We start from the raw sequence: 20,648 nt of genomic DNA on the forward strand, positions 1-20,648 counted from the left end.
TGAAATGGATTGAAAAGAATGATAGGGCTGTTTTAATCTAATGTTATAGAAGTTCCTGATGGGTTTTAAGCCTGACAGTGACATCCATTTTGTATTTTAGAGGTCGATAGCAATGTTTTGGTAAGTGAATTATTTATATATATATATATATACACTTTTTCTAAGTGTAAGTCTATTGTTTTCAAGTATGAAGAATCTATACTATGTTTTTTAAATAAGACAAATGTGCAATCAAAATTTAGTGAGGTTTGTGGTATTTCTATGGTAAAATGTTACGATAGTGATGAGAGAAATGACCTGGGGGTTCCTTACCATTGTTTGCCTTTGCTTTTGAAAGATAGGTAAGTACATGACAAAACTGACTGAATTACTCTGGGTCCTAGTCAGCTCTGGGACTCAGGTTCTGGGTGCAGAGGAGATGTAGAATTCTATAGATTCTAGAAGGGATAGAATATGAAAGAAGATAATGGGAAGATAGAGATCTTCATATGAATGAAGGGCAGTGTTGGGGCAGGAGAGGGAATAGTGAGATGGAAATAAGAAGATTCAGCAACTGTCAGCAACCTGAATGATTTGCTAATTGTCCTATAGTGTATCTCGTTTCCCTCTCTACTTACTTGTCTGTCCTTGTGCCTGTAAATATAGAGAAATGCTGAAGTCATATATGGATTTTGCAAGTAAAATAGTGTTAGAATTTGAATTATCCAGTACATTTCTTTATTTGGTATATATTGAAATTTTAAAAATTCATAGTAAAATAAAATTAACTGACTAAATCCTTTTGTAGAAATAGTTGTTGATTATCCATGCCATAGAAACAGAGGTATATGTCTTCAAAGTAAAAGATAGTGAAAGTTAGACGTTATTATACAAAATGACATTTGATATTTAGCGAAGATTTTTTGACCTTGGGCAGTTTTTTGTTTTGTTTTTAATTGATCTTAGAGAGAGAAACATCAGTCAGTTGCCTCCTGTAGGTGCCCCAACCAGGGATCGAACCCACAACATGTATGTGCCCTGATGGGGAATTGAACTTGCCACCTTTTGGTGTGTGAGATAACGCGCAAGCAACTGAGCCTCACCAGCCGGGGCAGGACCTTGGGCAATTTTTTATAGAAAAGTATAGGTTAATAATACCATAATGCATATTATTCTGGAATATAATAAAAATTCAATGTCTATTTTAACAGGCCAATAGCAGGATATGCTAACCTGTGTCCAAATATGATCTCTACCCAGCCTCAGGAGTTTATTGGGATGCTGTCTACAGTGAAACATGAGATTATTCATGCCCTGGTAAATTTTCCTGTTAACTGTTCTGTGTGTGTGTGCGCGCGCATGCGCGCGCCTTGGTTTTCTGTTTATTGTGCTTTCATTTTGATGTATATATTAACATTTAAGATTATGTAGATTCTTAGATTCATGTTCCATAAAACAGTTGATTAGGCCTTTGCCAGTAGAAAATTTCTAATGATTAGCATTTGAGCTAGGTTGAGTTATACTATTTAAAATAATTAAACAGTGCTCGCTTTGGCAGTACATATACTAAAATTGGAACGATACAGAGAAGATTAGCATGGCCCTTGTGCAAGGATGACACACAAATTCGTGAAGCGTTCCATATTTTTACAGCCTAAGTGCCCATCAACAGATGAGTGGATTAAAAAACTGTGGTACATCTACACAAGGGAATATTATGCTGCTATAAAAAAGAAGGAACTTTTACCATTTGCAACAATATGGATGGAACTGGAGAGCATTATGCTAAGCGAAATAAGCCAGCCAGAGAAAGATAAATATCACATGATCTCACTCATATATGGGATATAAGGATTAACATAATTTGATGAACAAGAATAGATCGGTCCTGACCGGTTTGGCTCAGTGGATAGAGCATCGGCCTGTGGACTGAGGGGTCCCAGGTTCGATTCCAGTCAAGGGCATGTACCTTGGTTGCGGGTACATCCCCAGTAGGGGGTGTGCAAGAGGCAGCTGATCGATGTTTCTCATCGATGTTTCTAACTCTCTATACCTCTCCCTTTCTCTCTGTAAAAAAATCAATAAAATATATTTTAAAAAAAGAATAGATCGATCTAGAGACAAATGGTAGGGGAGTGGGGAGTTAGAGAGCAACTAAAGGACTTGAATGCATGCATATTAGCAAAACCAATGGACACAGACACTGGGTCAGTGGGGGCTTGCCCAGGGTTGTGATGGCTGGGGAGGGCGTCAATTGGGGGAAAAGGAGACATATGTAAAACTTTAGACAATAAAAAAATAAAATAATTAAACAAATTAGTATATTAGGCAAATGGGATTTTTGAGAAAATAATTAAGTTTCTACAGAAAAAACTTAGTAATTTAGAAAAATTTACTTTCCTCTAAAATGACAACTGATATACTAATTATAGATCTTATCTCCTACAGAGATCTCATTTCTAAAAGTCCTCTTGGTCTATTTAGGCTTTCTAAGTGTATATATACTAACTGATTCAGAACTTCTTCCATTTCCCTAATTTATCCAAAATGAATTTTGACTATGTGTCTAGGGAATTAAACAATGTTGCCTAAGATGCTAGGACATGTTCTCCTGATACCATCTGTGTATTTAGACAGTAGATGGCAGTAAGTTTAAGAGAGAGAATGGATTACACTGATCTAGGTGTGATTCTTTTTAATTCTATCACTAAAAATCTTTGGGATCTTGTGTAAATTACTTAGCCTTTGTAAGCCTCAATTTCATCTATAAAATGAAGATAGTAGTACATGCTACAATGGGATTTTTCTCTTGAAGATTATGTAAGACAAAACATATAAATGGGCCCGGCCCGTGCTGCTCAGTGGTTGAGCATTGACCCATGAATCAGGAGATCACAGTTCAATTTCAGGTCAGGGCACATGACTGGGTTTCAGGCTGGATCCCTAGTAGGGGGCGTGCAGGAGGCAGCCGATTAATGATTCTCATCATTGATGTTTCTATCTCTCCCTCTCACTTTCTCTCTTGAAATTTAAAAGAAAAAGTTTTTTTTTTAAGTAGTAGAAACTGAAATTTAAAAAAAAACCAACAACTTATAAATGGCTTAGTACCATGTTGTACATAGTAAGGTGTAATAAAATTAGTGGCGATTATTTATTGGTTTATTTAGTGAGCTATCATGTATGACCTTGAAATGCAAGCCTCACTCTCTTTTTTTGAGGAGGCCCTCAAATATTAAGGACATATTTTGATTTACCGGAAGTATAAAATGTGGGATTTAGGACTAACTTACCCTACTAGTCCAACTCCATTTCCCTGTGCTTCCCTTGTCTGTATTCTTCTTAAGCATCAGTCTTTAAATCAGCATATACATTGAGTAACTTGGTGAAATTGTAATGTAACCAGATAGTACTTACATCTTTCAAGTAAGGAGATTCCAAAATGAGTCATTTATTTTCCCTTTGTTAAAAGTAAGTTGAACCTGCTCAATTTGGTGAAAGACAAATGTCATTCTAAGTAACATTTTAAGCTTTAAGTTATAAAATCTATAGATACTTGAGAGAACCAGAGTAAAACAACAGGTTTTTAAGTCTAATTCATAGGTGAACATGAATACAGTGGTCCCAAACATGAGAAAAATTAGGTTATGAATAGACAATTCACAAAAGAAAAGGTTCGGAGAAACCAAGATGGCAGCATAGGTAAACACCTGAACTGCTGCCTCGAACAACAATTTCAAAACTACAACTAAAAGACAAAACGGACATCATCCAGAACCACAAGAAGGCTGGCTGAGTGGAAATTCTACAACTAGAAGGAAAGAGAAAAGCACACTGAGACTCACAGGAGCTGCGGAAGGCAGAGGTACGGAGGCGCGCACACGGAGAGGGCTGGCACCTGAGAACGCGGCTGACTTTCTCAATAGGGAGGGAGACAAAAGCTCCTGACTGCTCTGAACTCCAGTTCCGGGCAAGACTCTGGGGACCCAGACTCATTTGGGGAGAAACTCGACTGTCTGGAAGCGGGCAGAACTCGAGGGTGGCTTTCTTTGAGGTGCTTGCAGCGATTACCGCAGGACACTGAGACCCAGGGGCCTCTTAGGGCAGGGCTGACGGGAAGCCATTGCTGTTTGCTCCACCCTGAGGTCCCGCCCCATGAAGCCATTGCTGTTTGCTCTGCCCTGAGACTCCACCCCATCCAAGCTGAGCACAGAGGCTTTTGCATATGAATGGCCTGGTCCTTTGAAATCTAAACTTACCATACAAACTGCAGCTGAGTCAGTGAGATCCAGAACATCCAAAAGAAGGCCCAAGGTCCCTCAGCAGCTTGCATTGCTTCACAGCTGGGCCTCATCTGGGCACCTCCAAAACCCAAACAAAGAAGAGGAATCTGTAGATCTCTCTGTAGCTCCTGCTGGGTGACCTCAGGCAGAGGCTAAATTAGCACCTCCTTGGAGATCCAAGAGCCAGTGTACCCAGGGGTCAGAGTGGGACCATCCAGATTACAACTCCTCAGATCCATAAGGGACACACTCAGGGGGCAGACTCAGTGAGCATCAAAGCCCCACTGAAGCAAGTCTTGTCTCATAAGGGTGACTCTAGCACAGAAGTTCTCCCTTCTCCCAGCGTATACACAGCTGATCCTCACAGCCAATTGGCCTGGAGGTCAATTCCTCCCAGTGATACCAACAACAATAAAGGCTTAACTACAACAAGACTGTGCACACAGTCCACAAAGGGGAGCACCAAGAGTGTCCACCTCAGGTAACTGGGGAGGCTGAGCCACTGGGCCCTATAGGAAACCTAGCACACAAAGCCACTCTATCAACTCAGGGAAGCAGCCAAAATGGGGAGACAAAGAAACCGGTCACAAATGAAAGAAATGGAGGAAAGCAAACGACTGGATATAGAGTTCAAAACCACGGTTATAAGGTTTTTCAAGAATTTTCCAGAAAAGGCCGATAAATTTAGTGAGACCCTCTAGGATATGAAAAAGGACCAACTTGAAATTAGCATACACTGACTGAAATAAAAAATAATATACAGAGATCAAACAGCAGACTAGAGAATCGCAAGGGTCAAGTCAAAGATTTGAAATACGAAGAAGCAAAAAACACCCAAACGGAAAAGCAAAAAGTAAAAAGAATCCAAAAATATGAAGATAGTGTAAGGAGCCTCTGGGACAACTTCAAGTGTACCAACATCAGAATCATGGGGGTGCCAGAAGAAGAAAGAGCAAGATACTGAAAACCTATTTGAAGAAATAATGACTGAAAACTTCCCCCACCTGGTGAAAGAAATAGACTTACAAGTCCAGGAAGCGCACAGAACCCCAAACAAAAGGAATCCAGAGAGGACCACACCAAGACACATCATAATTAAAATGCCAAGATCAAAAGACAAAGAGAGAATCTTAAAAGCAGCAAGAGAAAAACAGTTACCTATAAGGGAGCACCCATATGACTGTCAGCTGATTTCTCAACAGAAACTATGCAGGCCAGAAGGGAGTGGCAAGAAATATTCAAAGTGATGAATAGCAAGAACCTACAACCAAGATTACTCTACCCAGCAAAGCTATTATTCAGAATTGAAGGGCATTTAAAGAGCTTCACAGACAATAAAAAGCTAAAGAAGTTCATCACCACCAAACCAGTATTATATGAAATGCTGAAGGGTATTATTGAAGAAGAAGGAAGAGGAGAAAGAGGTAAAAATATAAATTATGAATAACAAATACATATCTATCAACAAGTGAATCCTAAAATCAAGTGAATAAAAAATCTGATGAACAGAATAAACTGGTGAATATAATAGAATCAGGGGCATAGAAAGGGAGTGGACTGACAGTTCTCGGGGGGGGAAGGGGTGAAGGGGGTGCGGGAAGAGACTGGACAAAAAGCATACACCTATGGAGGAGGATAGTGGGGCAGGAGTAAGGGCAGAAGGGATGGGAACCAGGTGGAGGGGAGCTATGGGAGGAAAAAAGAGGAACAATTGTAATAATCTGAACAATAAAGATTTATTTTTAAAAAAAGAAAGAAAAGGTTTATTTGGCCAAGAAATGTATGAGAAGGTATTCACACTTGCTTTAATAGTCAGGTAATTTCAAATAAAAGTGAGATGCCGTTGAATGTAAAAACATGTATGAGAGTTATGCAAATTGATTTCAAGGTAGCGGTTACTTCTGGGAAGAGAGGGAGGAAAAAGTGTTAGGTAGTGAGGCTTCAGCAGTATTTACTCTGGAGTGTTTTACCTCTTTAAAAAAACCAAAAACCTGAAGAAAATATGGAAAAACTAACATCTTAAATCCTTTTAAAGAGGATGCATAAGTTTCTATTAGGCTTTTGAAACTTGTCTGTGTATTTGAATTATTTTAAAAATTGTAAAGCCCTACAAAATTTAAAGATTATTTTAAATCTCAAAGACCATCCTGGAGGATGGAAAGAATTAAATGTTTAACAGTTACAGGTACTCCCTGTAAAGTTAAATATGTTCATAGCTATCAACTACAGTCATCCATGGTACTTTAGATACTAGATAATCCTTCTGAAATATGAGTGCTTAGAAAAACTTTCTAGTTGATAGGGTAAGAAAATGTTTATTTAGAATATCATAAAGGATGAGACAAATCATACTATTTTAAACTTTATGTAACTTCAGTGAATTGTATATTTAAAACTATTTAGATGTTCTGAGCTGATTCCATTAAGTATCCTTTGCATCTTTAGAAGTTAAATAAGAAGAAATACAGGAATACAAGACTAATATGGATTCCATTAATCATTTTGGCAAGTCTTGAATGACAGAGGCCACAGTTATGTAAGCAAAGAAATGATCATTTATGATTGTTACTTATCTATAATAATAAAAGCACAATATGCTAATTAGACCAGACGTCCTTCTGGATGTCCTTCAGGTCCACTTTCTGGATGAAGCCAGGGCTGTGAGGGAAGTCCAGGTTCCAGGTGCCTGCCAGTGGCCGGAGGGAAGCCCGGGTCCCGGGTGCCAGAGGGAAGCTGGTGCCAGCAGCCAGGGGAAGGAAGGCCTACTCTTGCATGAATTTTGTGCATCGGGCCTCTAGTTTGAATATAAGTTGTAGCATATTCTCAATGTATAAGATATACATAAAGAAGTAATTACAGCCCGGCCGGCGTGGCTCAGTGGTTGAGCATCAACCTATAAACCAGGAGGCTGCGGTTTGATTCCCAATTAGGGCTCATGTGCCCGGGTTGCAGGCTCATTCCCCAGTAGGGGGTGTGCAGGAGGCAGCTGATCCATGCTTCTCTCTCATTATGGATGTTTCTTTCTCTCTCCCCCTCTTCCTTCCTCTCTGAAATCAATAAAAATTTTAAAAAAAAAAAAAGTAGTTCCAAAAGTGCTTTGTTTTAGCTATCAGATTAGGAAGGAAAGCAAGAAAAGAAATAGGAGATATCAAATGTCAGCAATTTTTTTGCCCACTTTCTCATGTTAATTGGAAGGGGAGGGATAGAGAATAGGAATTTGAATGTCTTTATGTGAAATATGCATTATCATTAAAATTGAACACTTCCTTAGAAACTATTTAAAATGTGATTAGAAACATAAAAATTCACATTGTAAAACAATTTTGGGAATGTGGGTGATTTTACACATTATCATATTAGCAAAAGAACCACAGCTAACATTTTGATATATGTTCCAGTCTTTCTTAAGTGTATAAATATATACACACACACACACACACACTCATTTCCACTTTACTTAAGTGTAGATATATATTAAATGTGGATTTTGGGATCAAAGACACTGAATTTTTATGAATGCTCTTAGGAACATATTTGATCACTCATACTCTATATTGTTAATTTTTCTCAATAGTAGCATTTCCTGGATGCAGTTATAGAGTTTAGTAAGTTTATGTGAAGGTCAACTGTGATTAATACATTCTTAAACAAATAAATGCATTGTCTATACCCTAAAGAATATCTTTGTTACTGTTACTTATGGTTTCCTCACTTAATAACCTCAAGTAATTGGAATTTAGAATTCAAAAGTATGGAGCACTTAATTGTCCAATTTCAATATAAGAAGTTCCTATAGAAGTACTGATGCTTTTATGTGGTTATATCAGTGTTCTCTTTTGATAGCAGCATGTTATGATGTCTCTAATCAGAATTGATATTTTTTACTTTAAGACATTTCCAACTTTTTCTTATAGGGTTTCTCTGCTGGGCTATTTGCATTCTACCATGATAAAGATGGAAATCCTCTAACTTCAAGATTTGCAGATGGTCTTCCAGTTTTTAATTATAGGTATTTGTTATTTTTATTCTTGTTCTCTTTTAGGAGAGATACTAAGACTTGAATCTGAGAATCGTAGCATGTTAAGTGCCATAAATAACAGTTGTTTTATGGCTAGCCTTAGAAAATTATAGCTATTAAAACAGGATAGGGTATAAGAGGTCATTTAGCTTCACATACGAAGAATTTTTTAAATTTTATATCATTAAATTCATCTATTTTTTTCTTTATTGCATAAGCAAGCTCCTGCCCTCCAAAGATTATAAAAATATTATTCTTGCCCTGGCTCTTGTGGTTCAGTGGTTGGAGCATCATCCAGTACACCGAACACAGGTTGCAGGTTCAAGCCCAGTCTGGGTGCCTGTGCGAGGCAACCGATTGATATTTCTCTCTCGCATCAGTGTTTCTGTCTCTCCCTGCCTCTCTCTAAAATAAAAAATGTTACCCTAAATTTCTTACAGTAAATTATTATTTAAATTTTTTACATTTATAACTTTATTTGAAATTTATTTTTGCTTCATATATTTTGGTTCTTTATAATAGGGATGGGGAATGTCTGGCCTGAGGGCCGTATAAGGCCCACAAAATCATGTGGTTTGGCCCTGCCCAGGCAACCCCTGGCAGTACTCGAAATTCAATAAATCTAGGAGCTTTTTTCAAGCAACATAAACTTATATTTAGTGAATTATATTAAGTGAATGATGTTATAAATACCAAATGGCTCTTGGCAGAAAAAAGGTTCCCCATCCTTATTTTATAAGGTACACAAGTCTTTTTTTTTTTTTTACACTTGTCATGCCATGAATTCATAGGGAAGGGGTTCCACAGCTCAGGCTCCTTCCCACGGTTCTCCCACAGTGAGCTTCTGTGGGAGGAGCAGGCTGATGCTTTAGCTGAACCCAGGTGCCTTTCTCTTTGGCTTCCTTCTTTTTTTGATCATTTTCTTTCACACGTTTCAGGAAGCTATCGCGGCTCTTAGAGTGCTTAAGATGCTCAATACGTACATTAATTCTCTTGGCAAGAATCTTACCCTTAACTTGTTTGTTCACAGCAGTACCCACTGCATACGGGTGACTCTGTAGACTCTTCCAGTTTTGCCATGGTAACATTCGTGGGCCATACCTTCTTGTAGATTCACGTGTATGTGGCTAGAGGAACAATTCCGTGCACGAAATTTGAGCACTGCTGAGGGGTCCCTCAGCCCAGCCTGTGCCCCCTCGCAGTCTGGGACCCCTTGGGGGATGTCCGGGACTCCTCGCTCCTTACCACCCACCTGGTCACTGCTCCTTGCCTCTTGGCTCGCTGCTCCTTAGCGCTGCTGTGGAGGCAGGAGAGGCTCCTGCCACTGCCGCTGCACACGCCAGCTGTGAGCCTATCTTCTGGCTGAGCGACACTCCCTCTGTGGAAGTGCACTGACCACCAGAGGGCAGTTCCTGCATGGAGCATCTGCCCCCTGGTGGTCAGCATCATAGCGACTGGGTCGTTCTGGTCGTTCCACCTTAACAGTTACTTAGGCTTTTTTTTTTTTTTTTTTAAATATATTTTATTGATTTTTTACAGAGAGGAAGAGAGAGGGATAGAGAGTTAGAAACATCGATGAGAGAGAAACATCGATCAGCTGCCTCCTGCACAACCCCTGCTGGGGATGTGCCCGCAACCAAGGTACATGCCCTTGACCGGAATCGAACCCGGGACCCTTGAGTCCGCAGGCCGACGCTCTACCCACTGAGCCAAACCGGTTTCGGCTACTTAGGCTTTTATTATATAGATGTGTATAGATGTATTTTTTATTTTTATTTATTCATTTTTTGAAGGGAGAGGGATAGAGAGATAGAAACATCAATGAGAACGAACATTGATTGGCTACCTCCTGCACACCCCTCACCAGGGGACCAAGTCTGCAACCCAAGCATGTTCCCTGAGCGGGAATCGAACCAGCGACCTCTTGGTGCATGGGTTGACACTCAGCACTGAGCCACACCGGCTGGGCTATACATAAATTTTTATAATTGTTATGTCTTGGTGGATTGATTCTTTCATCATTAGAAAATTTCCCTCTTTGTGTCTAGAAATAATTTTTGTCTTAAAGTCTATTTTGTGTGGTATTAATAAAACTGTTCCAGCTCTCTTTTGAGTACTGTTTGAATGTCATGTCTTTTTAATCCTTTTATGTTCAACCGATTTGTGTCCTTGAGTCTGAACTGTCTCTTGTAGATATCTAATTGGATCATAGCTGTTGTTTTTTATGAATTCTTCTGCTGGCTGCCCAGTTGCTGGTTTTTGCCATGTCTGGGCTTTTGGTTTTCAAGCCTGCCATAAGACGGGAGAGAGGGCATGGGAAATCACCACAAAGCTTGCTGTTCTTACAATTCATTTTTCTTAATTTATCAGATTCATCCATTTTTAAGTGCTTCCTGTATTGCTGCAAGCCTTTGGTTAATTTCCAGAGTTCTAAAAAAGTTGATTTGGACAATTTTGCTACTTTTCTCATGGCTTTCACAAAGTAGAGAATTTTCAGAGGTCCTTACTCTACTATTTTTGCTGCCATCTGTCTGGAATTTATTTCTTTATATGGGACAAAATAGGGATTTAACTTTTTTTCCTAGATGGATAACCGGTTTTACACAGTTATTATACTTTCCCACTAAATTAAAGTGCCATCTCTTTTTTGGTTTAAGTTTCTTTATATACTTGAATATGTCTCTGGACTTGCTTTTTCCCCCAATAAATGCCTTAAAAGGAAAGAATTCATTGTTGTCGTAGCCAAGAATTGGCTATGTGGACTTGAGCAACTTACTTCATCTCTCTAAGCTTCTGTGTCTTTATCTATGGCATGGTGATGACAATCTCATGATGTTGTTGAAAAGATTAAATGAGAAAATGTTATCAAGTACTTTTAGTAAGCTTGAAAATTTTAATTTTATTGATATTCATAAGCACATTTAATGTGGTAAATTTGCAAAAGTGACTGTCTTCTTATCCTTTAACTACAGTCTTGGATTATATCAATGGAGTGATAAAGTAGTTCAAAAAGTGGAGAGATTATGGGATGTTCGAGATAACAAGATAGTTCCTCACACTGTGTATCTCCTAGTAACACCTCGTGTTGTCGTAAGTATTACTAAATTATTAATGTCTCATGAGCCATCAGCTCTTTTCCTTCATAATGGTCCTCTACTAATCATTATTATTTAAGAACTATGATTACATTTTAGAGCCTATAGTAGGAAAAAGAATAGAAAGGCAATACAATAAAGCTACACACCCAGAGAAATCTGAGGAAATGGAAATTTGGCATGGACTCCTGGTTCCCCTTCCACCCATTGCTTTAAGTCAGTGCTCCTCTGTTTACATACCTCTTAGTATTACTGGCACTATTGCATAATTGCGGATCATTTAATTTGGAGTCTGTATTAGTCAGAGTTCTCCAGAGAAACAGAACCCACAGGATGTGTTGACGTGGGGGAAGGGAGAAGGAAGAGATTCATTTTAAGGAATTGCCTCATGTAATTGCGGAAGTTTAGAGAATCTACAATCTGAGAGAGTTGGCTGGCAGGCTGGAGACTCAGGGAAGAGTTGTAGTTTGAATCCAAAGGCAGTCTGCTGACTGAATTCCTTCTTGTTAGGTAAGGTCAGTCTTTGTTCTGTTAAGGCTCTTAACTGATTGGATGAGGCCCATCTATAAATTTGCTTTACTCAAAATCCTCTAAGTTTAGTGCTAATCTCATCGAAAAGCATCCACATAGAAATATCCAGACTAACTTTTGACCAAATATTTAAGCACTGCAGCCCAGCCAAGATCACATAAAATTAACCATCACATGTTTATGTAATGACAGAAACTTATTCTCCCTCCTTGACTGAACACAGCTCTCTCTAAGAGTCTTGAACTTTTACACTGCTCTTGGTATATTTTCCATCCCTGGAAGTCTCTAACTGAAGGACAGGCAGAACCAAATTATATTCTTAAAAACAATTTTTAAAATATATTTTTATTGATTTTAGAGAGGAAGGGAGAGGGAGAGAGATATAGAAACATCAATGATGAGAGAGAATCGTTGATCGGCTGCCTCCTGCACGCCCCCTGCTGGGAATGGAGCCTGCAACCTGGGCATGGGCCCTTGACCGGAATTGAACCCGTGACCCTTCAGTCCACAGGCTGACGTTCTATCCAATGAGCCAAACCAGCTAAGGCACCAAAGTAATTCTTTAATTCTTTATTACATCTAGTGTGATCATTTGCCATTATCCTACTGTACTTTTGTAGGGCTTATATTTTTTTCTGGTTTTAAGGATGAAGCAAGAAAACATTTTAACTGTCCAATTCTGGAAGGAATGGAACTTGAAAATCAAGGTGGTATGGGCACTGAACTCAACCATTGGGAAAAGCGGTTATTAGAGGTAAGTTTACATTAAAATTGTACTAAATCTGTTTTTTCTTTAAATGTTACTAGACTTATTTTTTCTTATGGTAAAAAGTCATTCAAACAGTGTAATAGCATATACTAGTAAAGTAAAAAAATTTTAAGTCTCTTTTGCCCTTTAGTTTTCCAGATCCACTTTCCTGAAGTAATCACTTTTTAAGTTTTTTGTATATCCTTTCAGAAGTATGAACTAACATATATACTTTTAAAGAAGTGGTTCGTACATTTCTATAACTTTCTTCACTTAATGATACTTACCTTAAACATTTCTCCAAGGTAGTAAAGTGCTTCCACTGTAATGCAATGTATGCTTTCCTAGAAAAAGCTCTTCCTCCAAAATTGAACACTAAAAATAACAAGGCTTGTGGGAAAACAAATACCAGAGCACTAATGAAAGCAATAAGTCATAATAAAAGTGCTAGCTTGGGTTTAAAAAGACATATATTTCCAATAAATAAACTATATTTACTCTGGTATTTCTTTATATTAAACAACAATAACAAAAAGCAGTGATAGTTGGATGGGAGACTATAAATCTGAGCAATGGAAGAAAATAGTAAAATTGTACAAAGATTAGAGAGAACCATGCAATAAGCACTTCCAAGTCAGAGCCTCTAGCTGTATCAAGCCATGTCGAAGAGCATGGAGTGAACGGACACCCTGCACAGTATAGCATTTCTCTGTTACTGTGTTTATTAGCTGCCTTCGTGTACTTTGTATTTAGCTGCTATTGCTCCATTGCACAAGACATTAAAATCCAGGGGGAAAATCATTATGAAGCAACACGATTCCTTATTATGATGATGTTGTTTTCTTATTTACCAGGCTTACATGAGCTCATTCACATACAGAAACCCATGCTTTAGTAGAATAATCTGTATATTGGATCTATTCATTTTTTAATAGCTACATATTATATGAACATTCCTATGCTAATGAATAATTGTGTTTTTAATTTTTAATTTCAAAAATATTATAATGAACAACTTATTTAAATCTGCAATGTCTTCTAGGAGTGTTGTCCTAGTGGTGGTAATTAGGTTCAACTAAACAATCAAACTAACAAGACCTATAAGGTCCACATTGAAAAAACATTCATGTAGAATGATAGATGAAAGAAAGCACAGCATGCCACCATGGCCATCAGGCATTTCTCTTATACTCCATACAGCAGTCTAAGAGTTATCCGTAGATATAACTTGCAGAACCCTGTAAGGGTCATACCCATAAAAGTCACTGCACACTGGGAAGTCCAAAATTGTGGCTTACCAATAGGTGTTCATGTTCACTTATAGTAATCCCAAGTCCAGACACATATCAGGAGGTCTTTTTCCCTGTGTACTGTTGCCTGGTAACACAGTTCACATTCCACCTTTATTAGGTTCCCAGAAACCAGAATTAGGAAGTTAACTGAAGGTCAAATTTCTTTATATAGAAAAAGAAAAGATAAATCCCTACAAGTGGAATGTCTTGCTCAAAGGGTATATATATATATATATATATATATATATATATATATATATATATATATATGATGTGATACCAAAAGCATAAGCAACCAAAGAAAATAGATAACTTGAACTTTATAAAAAATTAAAAACTTTTGTGCTTCAAAAGACACTATCAAGAAAGTGAAAAGACAACTCACAGAACGGGAGAAAATATTTGCAAATCATCTGTCTGATAAGGGTCTATAATCCAGACTATATGAAGAACTCTTATAACTCAACAATAAAGCATGGCTAACAGTGGTTGAGCCTTGACCTATGAACCAGGAGGTCATGGTTCAATTCCCAATCAGGTCACATGCCCAGGTTTCAGGCTCAATCCCCAGTGGGGTTCGTGCAAGAAGCAGCCAATCAATGTTTCTATCTCTCCTTCTCCCTCTCCCTCTCTGAAATCAATAAGAAAATTTAAATATTTTTTTAAAAAGAAGACAACCTAATTTAAAAATGGGTGAAGGATTTGAAAATTATGCTTACATGTATCATGACCCGAGTTGGTAAAACTGTGAAAAGAGTAAAATTAATGCTTGTACTGACTGTTCTTATCTAGATGACCACAAAGTAAGTGATGGAAACTTACTTGAAGTGACATACATTTCTCCCGTGGGAATTTCAGTTTATTTTCTTTAAGCAATTTTATCAAGTGATTCCCTTTAGAAAGCTGTAGATTGGTCAGAAATGAAAGCTTATTTACTTTTCAGTAGATTGTAATAATTTTATTAATTTCATCAACTTGTACCTTTCTCTGAAGTCAACTTTGTGTCCTTGACCTATTTTTTTAAAAGATGATATTAAAGTACTTGAGAAGACCATCTAGTGTTCAAATTAAAGATTGGAAGGATAGTCAGAGCTGCCCAAAGATAGAATACACCTTCTTAAGAGGCAGTGAAGTCCTTATCGTTAGGTAACCTACTGGTATAAATTTTATGATATGAATTAAAACATTGGAGCCGAAACCGGTTTGGCTCAGTGGATAGAGCGTCGGCCTGCGGACTCAAGGGTCCCAGGTTCGATTCCGGTCAAGGGCATGTACCTTGGTTGCGGGCACATCCCCAGTGGGAGGTGTGCAGAAGGCAGCTGATCGATGTTTCTAACTCTCTATCCCTCTCTCTTTCTCTCTGTGAAAAATCAATAAAATATATTTTAAAAAAAAACAAAAAAACATTGGGTAGATAGTAGACCTTGATGGTATTTTAGGTCCCTCATGCAAATCCTTTGATCCTGTGATACGTGTTTTGCATATTAATGTGTATTTCTGTGATCACAAAGTTGAGGGTTATGAAAGCATTTTTGTGTAATTCAGGTAAGTATTATCTGGGCATCTGTCTCAACTACCCATTTTGCCTAGGTAGTTAATATTTTTACAGTATCCCTGTTTCAGTGTATTTATTCTCATTTTCATCACAGAGTTCTAAATGCTGGCTGTCTACCATTCAAACAAAATTGGACACAATGTAGACATTTGAGGCAGAAAGTAGATTTTAATCTTCAGTCTTATCATTTTAAACAAGACTTACGTATTTCACTATTTGAAGTGAATACTTCATGAGCCTCTCATACTTAAGACATTTTAAATATACATCAACGTAATCATGGAAATTATTGAGATTGCAAGGGGTCCAGTTCTCTAATGAAAATCTGTTGGCGATTTTCAGAATGAAGCAATGACTGGTTCTCACACCCAGAACCGAGTCCTCTCTCGAATCACTCTGGCATTAATGGAGGACACTGGGTAAGACAGCTTTGAGATTATTATATGAATTGTTTATTAAAATGAAATGAATATTAAAATTAATACGATTAAGCTAAATAAACTAATCAGCTTAAAATACTGACATTTTGCATTGAAGTAAAATATTCTTAGAATTTTGTGCAGTTAGCTATCCATTACCTCTAACAACTCCATTTATTCATTCAATAAATATTTGAAGCCCTGAGATATAGTAAGGAATAGAACAAAATTCCTAGTATTATGGAATTTATCTTTCAATACATAGAGGCCATGCTAACATGAAGGAAAGACTAATTTAAAAAAAAATTTTAATTATAAGTGAAATTGGTGATGTATAGATTCCTGGTTTTTAAGGCAGTGGAACTTTCTGGTAAAGCAGTAGAATACTGTTTTTAAATGACTCCAATGGTGGTCTTTTTCTTTATTGGCTCCTGGAACATGTTGGTTTTTGATAGCTTCCTTGGTTTCTGGTATGGTAGAAAGTACCAGGCTGATCAGCACATACTCCCTGGGCATCAGCCAATCTTACAAAGAGCGCTGGTTCCTTTTAATAGAGACTAGAGGCCTGGTGCACGAAATTCGTGCACTGGGGGAGGGGGTGCCCCTCAGCCCAGTCTGCACCCTCTCCAATCTGGGACCCCTCAGGGGATGTCCAACTTCTGGCAGTCGGACATCCCTCTCACAATCCAGAACCGCTGGCTCCTAACCACTAACCTGCCTGCCTGCCTGATTGCCCCTAACCCCACTGCCTGCCTGCCTGATCGCCCCTACCTTGCTCCCCTGCTGGCCCAATAGCCCCCAACTACCCTCCCCTATCGGCCTGATCACCCCAAACTGCATGTGCCTTGGCCCCCAGTCTGGCCTTCCTCTGGGGGCACCGCCCCTATTATCCCGCTGCTGCTGCCACTTCTGGCCTGAGCCTCAGCCGTTCACAGCTGCCCATGGCTGCCTGAGCCTCAGCCCTTGCAGCCGCTGCAGCTTTGTCTAGAAGGATGTCTGAAAGACAACCACTCTAATTAGCATATTACCCTTTTATTAGTATAGATTTGGGGACCATTACGACCACGCAGAACTTGAAGAAAACACATGGCCCTGGCTGGTTTGGCTTAATGGAGAGAGCATCGGCTTGTGGACTGAAGGGTCCCAGGTTTGATTCTGGTCAGGAGCACATGCCTGGGTTGTGGGCTCAATCCCCAGTAGGGGGCCTGTGGTAGGCAGCTGATCAGTGATTCTTATTATTGATGTTTCTATCTCCCTCTCCCTCCCCCTTTCTCTCTGAAATTAAAAAAAAATTTTTTTTAATTTTTTTTTTTAAAGAAAACACATGATCTTCACTTTGGACTTTGTAATTTTACAAGATCCTTTGTGCAGTATTTTAACTTCCCTCAACTTTCCTTACCCACCCTTAAAAATACAATCTATTTTGGGGAAAATGATCAGGAAAGTGATTCCAGTGGGTAGAAGTTTTTTTTTGGAGGGGATGGGGTTGTGAAGATATTTAAAAATTGAGCATGGTGATGGTTGTACCACTCTGAATTTACTTTAAAAAAACAGTTCATTGTACACTTTAGGTAACATGTACAGTATATGAATTAGATCTCAACAAAGCTGTTCTTTTATTTCTTTTTAAATAAAGACCAGTCTTATAATCAATTGTAGATGTTTTCAGGGACCCCCCAAGATTTGCTTACCGCGTCCCAAATCACAGCTTTGACTTCCAGTTGCCTCCAGTCCTTGCAAAGGAGAAGGTGGCAAGAGGCTTGTGGAATTTCTGCAACCCCATTCCCATGTTCTCCTCATAGGGTACCAGGGTCATTTCCACTGTGCCAGCTCTCTGCTTCTTTTAACCTGTTGGGCAAAAGGTGCTCTGGCCAGAAAGTGCATTCTCTCTTAGGTGGCCCGAATACTTTTTTTAAGGTCGTTTTATGGATTCAAAAGAATAAACAGAGATGTGGAAAGCTTTTGTTGAAATCCTTTTACATGGTTCTTCCAGTCTCATGGGAAGTGAGATGTGTCTCTGAATTCATCCCAAAGGGTGTCTTTGGGCAAAAGAACCCAGAATGGTACAACTCCTTCAGGATGCCCTACATACTTCCCTGTCAGGACTCAGGGGGGCTTGAGAGTGAGCGAGGCAGTGGTGCCAGCACAGGACCCGGGAGAAGGTAGCGCTTTCTACACTACCCAGTCCACGTGGACTGCAGCTGTACCCGCCCAGGTGGGCAGGGTGTTTCTGTTGTTTTGTTTTGGTCTGGCCTCTACCCTGTCAGCCACGGACCTGTGTCTGCACTGAAACTGAATGGTTTGATGGTCCTACTTTTTGGTGGACAGTGGATGCACTCCCACCTCCCAGAGACTGGCAGTTACACTCTGGCGGCTTCTGAGTCCCTCGCGGGGAGAGCCTGGCCCTAGGTCAAGAACAGACTTGGGCGTCCTCAGCCAGGAGGCCTCCTCGGGCTAGGGGCTGCCACAGTTTGAAGGCCAGCCATGACCCCAATCCTGGCAGGGGTCTCCTCTGGGGCACTGGCCAGCCTGGGCTAGGGTCACTGGAGGTTTGGAGGCCGGCCATGCCTCCTAATCATGGTAGGGGTCTCCTCTGGGGCACTGGCTGGCCTGGGCTAATGGCCTCCCACGTTTTGGAGGCCGGTTACGCCCCCGATCCTGGCGGGGGTCTCCTCTGGGGTGCTGGCCAGCCTGGGCTAATGGCCGCCCACATTTTGGAGGCCAGTCACGCCCCCGATCCTGGCAGGGGTCTCCTCTGGGGCAGTGGCCGGCCTGGGGTAATGGCCGCCCGCGGTTTGGAGGCCAGCCATGCCTCCTGATCCTGGCGGGGGTCTCCTCTGCGGTGCTGGCCAGCCTGGGCTCTGGGCGCCACAAAGGGAGAGGTTCCTGAACCCACTTCCCACACACCTAGGCTAGGATACATCTCGTAGGAGGCGGCTTCAGTGCCAGGGGGGGCAGTGGCCAGGTCCTCAGGCGCCTTGCCTCCTGGGCTGCAGTCCCACATCTCCCAGCACCCCAGCCTCGGATGCACCCCCGCAATTCCCCTCACCACCAGTTGCCTCAGCGCAGGTCCCAGCAGCCGAAATCCGGCCTCCCAGCAGCCGAGCCACCACACCCACCACCGCTGGTAGCTCTCCACTGCTCGCTCGCTGCCGAGCCCTGTCCGCTGGAGTGAGGGCGTGCTCCGAGCCGCTCCCACCCCTGGTGTGTGCCCACTGCCCAGAGGCCCTCCCTCCCTCCGCAGTCCGGCTTGGGAAGCTGGCCTCATTGCCGGGGCTACGATGCCAGCATCCCACCCTGGCCGCTATGGGTGCTGCCATCTTTGTAGCGGAGTGATGGTTAATTTGCATATTACCCTTTTATTAGATAGGACAGCTTTAAGAAACTACAGCATAGACACTGTGTTCATTACTACTAGGTTATCATTGTTTCTCATACTTTATAGTGGACCAAGTTAGGGCATTCATATACTGTATTTGAAAGGGGAAAAAAACCCATAATGATGGATGTTTTTTAGTGCCAGTATAGCTCTTTCTCATTTATCCCTGAATAAGCAGTAGCTAGCTGAAGTGGTCCTGCTGCTCTGCTTAACAGCCTATTTATAGCCTTTTTCTAAACAATGCTAGTTTCTTTAAGATACCAGTTGGATACAGAAGCACTGTGGAGTGTGTGAGTCACTAATGAAAAATCATGGCAGTGGTGAATTTTAAAGCATTTTTCTTTTTTTCTGAAGCAACACAACAGCAACATGGGCTATATGTTTCTAAATTTCTGACAATATTTTAAAACTAGACATGGAGCCCAGACAGTGTGGCTCAGTTGGTTGAGCATTGTCTTATGCAAGAGATTGCTGGTTCCAGCTGGCATGGAGGTCACGGTTGGATTCCCAGTCAGGGTACATGCCCAGACTTTGGGCTTGTCCCCAGTAGGGGGCATGCAGGAGGCAGCCAAGCCATGTTTCTCTCTCATCTCTGTTTCTCTCTCTCTCCCTCTCCCTTTCTCTCTCTAAAATCAATTAACCAACAAAAGAAGTATAAATTGGTTGTTACAGAATAGTCATGAGGATGTAAAGTAGAGCATTATAATCAACTAGAGGCCCAGTGCATGAAATTCGTGCATGGGTAGGGTCTCTAGGCCTGGCCAGTGATCAGGGCTGATCAGGTTCCCCGCCTCCCCGCCTCCTTCTTCCCTTGTTCCCTCAGCCCCGCTGTCGCCACTGGTCACCCACCATGTTCTACACTGCACATCATAGCAAGCGATTGAACTCCTGTTCTCCTAGCCAAACTCCCAAGGGGACACTTTGCATATTAGTCTTTTATATCCTATCTAATAAAAGGGTAATATGCAAATTGATTGTCACTCCAACACACAAGATGGCCTCCACCATGTGGTCAAAGATAGCTGCCCCCATGTGGACACAAGATGGCCACCACAAGATGGCCAGCAGGGGTGGGCAGTTGTGGGTGATCAGGCCAGCAAGGGAGGGCAGTTGGAAGGGACCAGGCCTGCAGGGGAGGGCAGTTTCGGAGGGACCAGGCCAGCAGGGAGGGCAGTTGGGGGTGACTAGGCCTACAGGGGAGGACAGTTAGGGGCGACCAGGCCAGCGGGGGAGGGCAGTTGGGGCAATTAGGCCAGCAGGGGAGCAGTTAGGCATTGATCAGGTTGGCAGGGGAGTGGTTAGGGGGTGATCAGGCTGGCAGGCAGAAGCAGTTAGGGGCAATCAGGCAGGCA

General features: G+C 40.8%; 1 protein-coding gene and 1 non-coding gene across 2 annotated transcripts in view; both read left to right on the forward strand.

Moving 5' to 3' along the window:
- LMLN (leishmanolysin like peptidase) overlaps positions 1-20,648 on the forward strand; it is a 59,927-nt gene that overhangs the window by 14,602 nt on the left and 24,677 nt on the right. Inside the window, exons 7-11 of the mRNA XM_008155497.3 lie at positions 1,191-1,296; positions 8,174-8,268; positions 11,250-11,367; positions 12,550-12,657; positions 15,841-15,917. Of these exons, the coding sequence (XP_008153719.2) occupies positions 1,191-1,296; positions 8,174-8,268; positions 11,250-11,367; positions 12,550-12,657; positions 15,841-15,917 (504 nt within the window). The remainder of the gene's footprint in view (positions 1-1,190; positions 1,297-8,173; positions 8,269-11,249; positions 11,368-12,549; positions 12,658-15,840; positions 15,918-20,648) is intronic.
- LOC114227771 (U6 spliceosomal RNA) lies at positions 1,522-1,628 on the forward strand. The gene has a single exon (XR_003613842.2). It is a non-coding gene; the product is annotated as a U6 spliceosomal RNA (small nuclear RNA).

Source organism: Eptesicus fuscus, chromosome 3, assembly GCF_027574615.1.
Source record: "Eptesicus fuscus isolate TK198812 chromosome 3, DD_ASM_mEF_20220401, whole genome shotgun sequence".
Classification (NCBI taxonomy): Eukaryota; Metazoa; Chordata; class Mammalia; order Chiroptera; family Vespertilionidae; genus Eptesicus; species Eptesicus fuscus.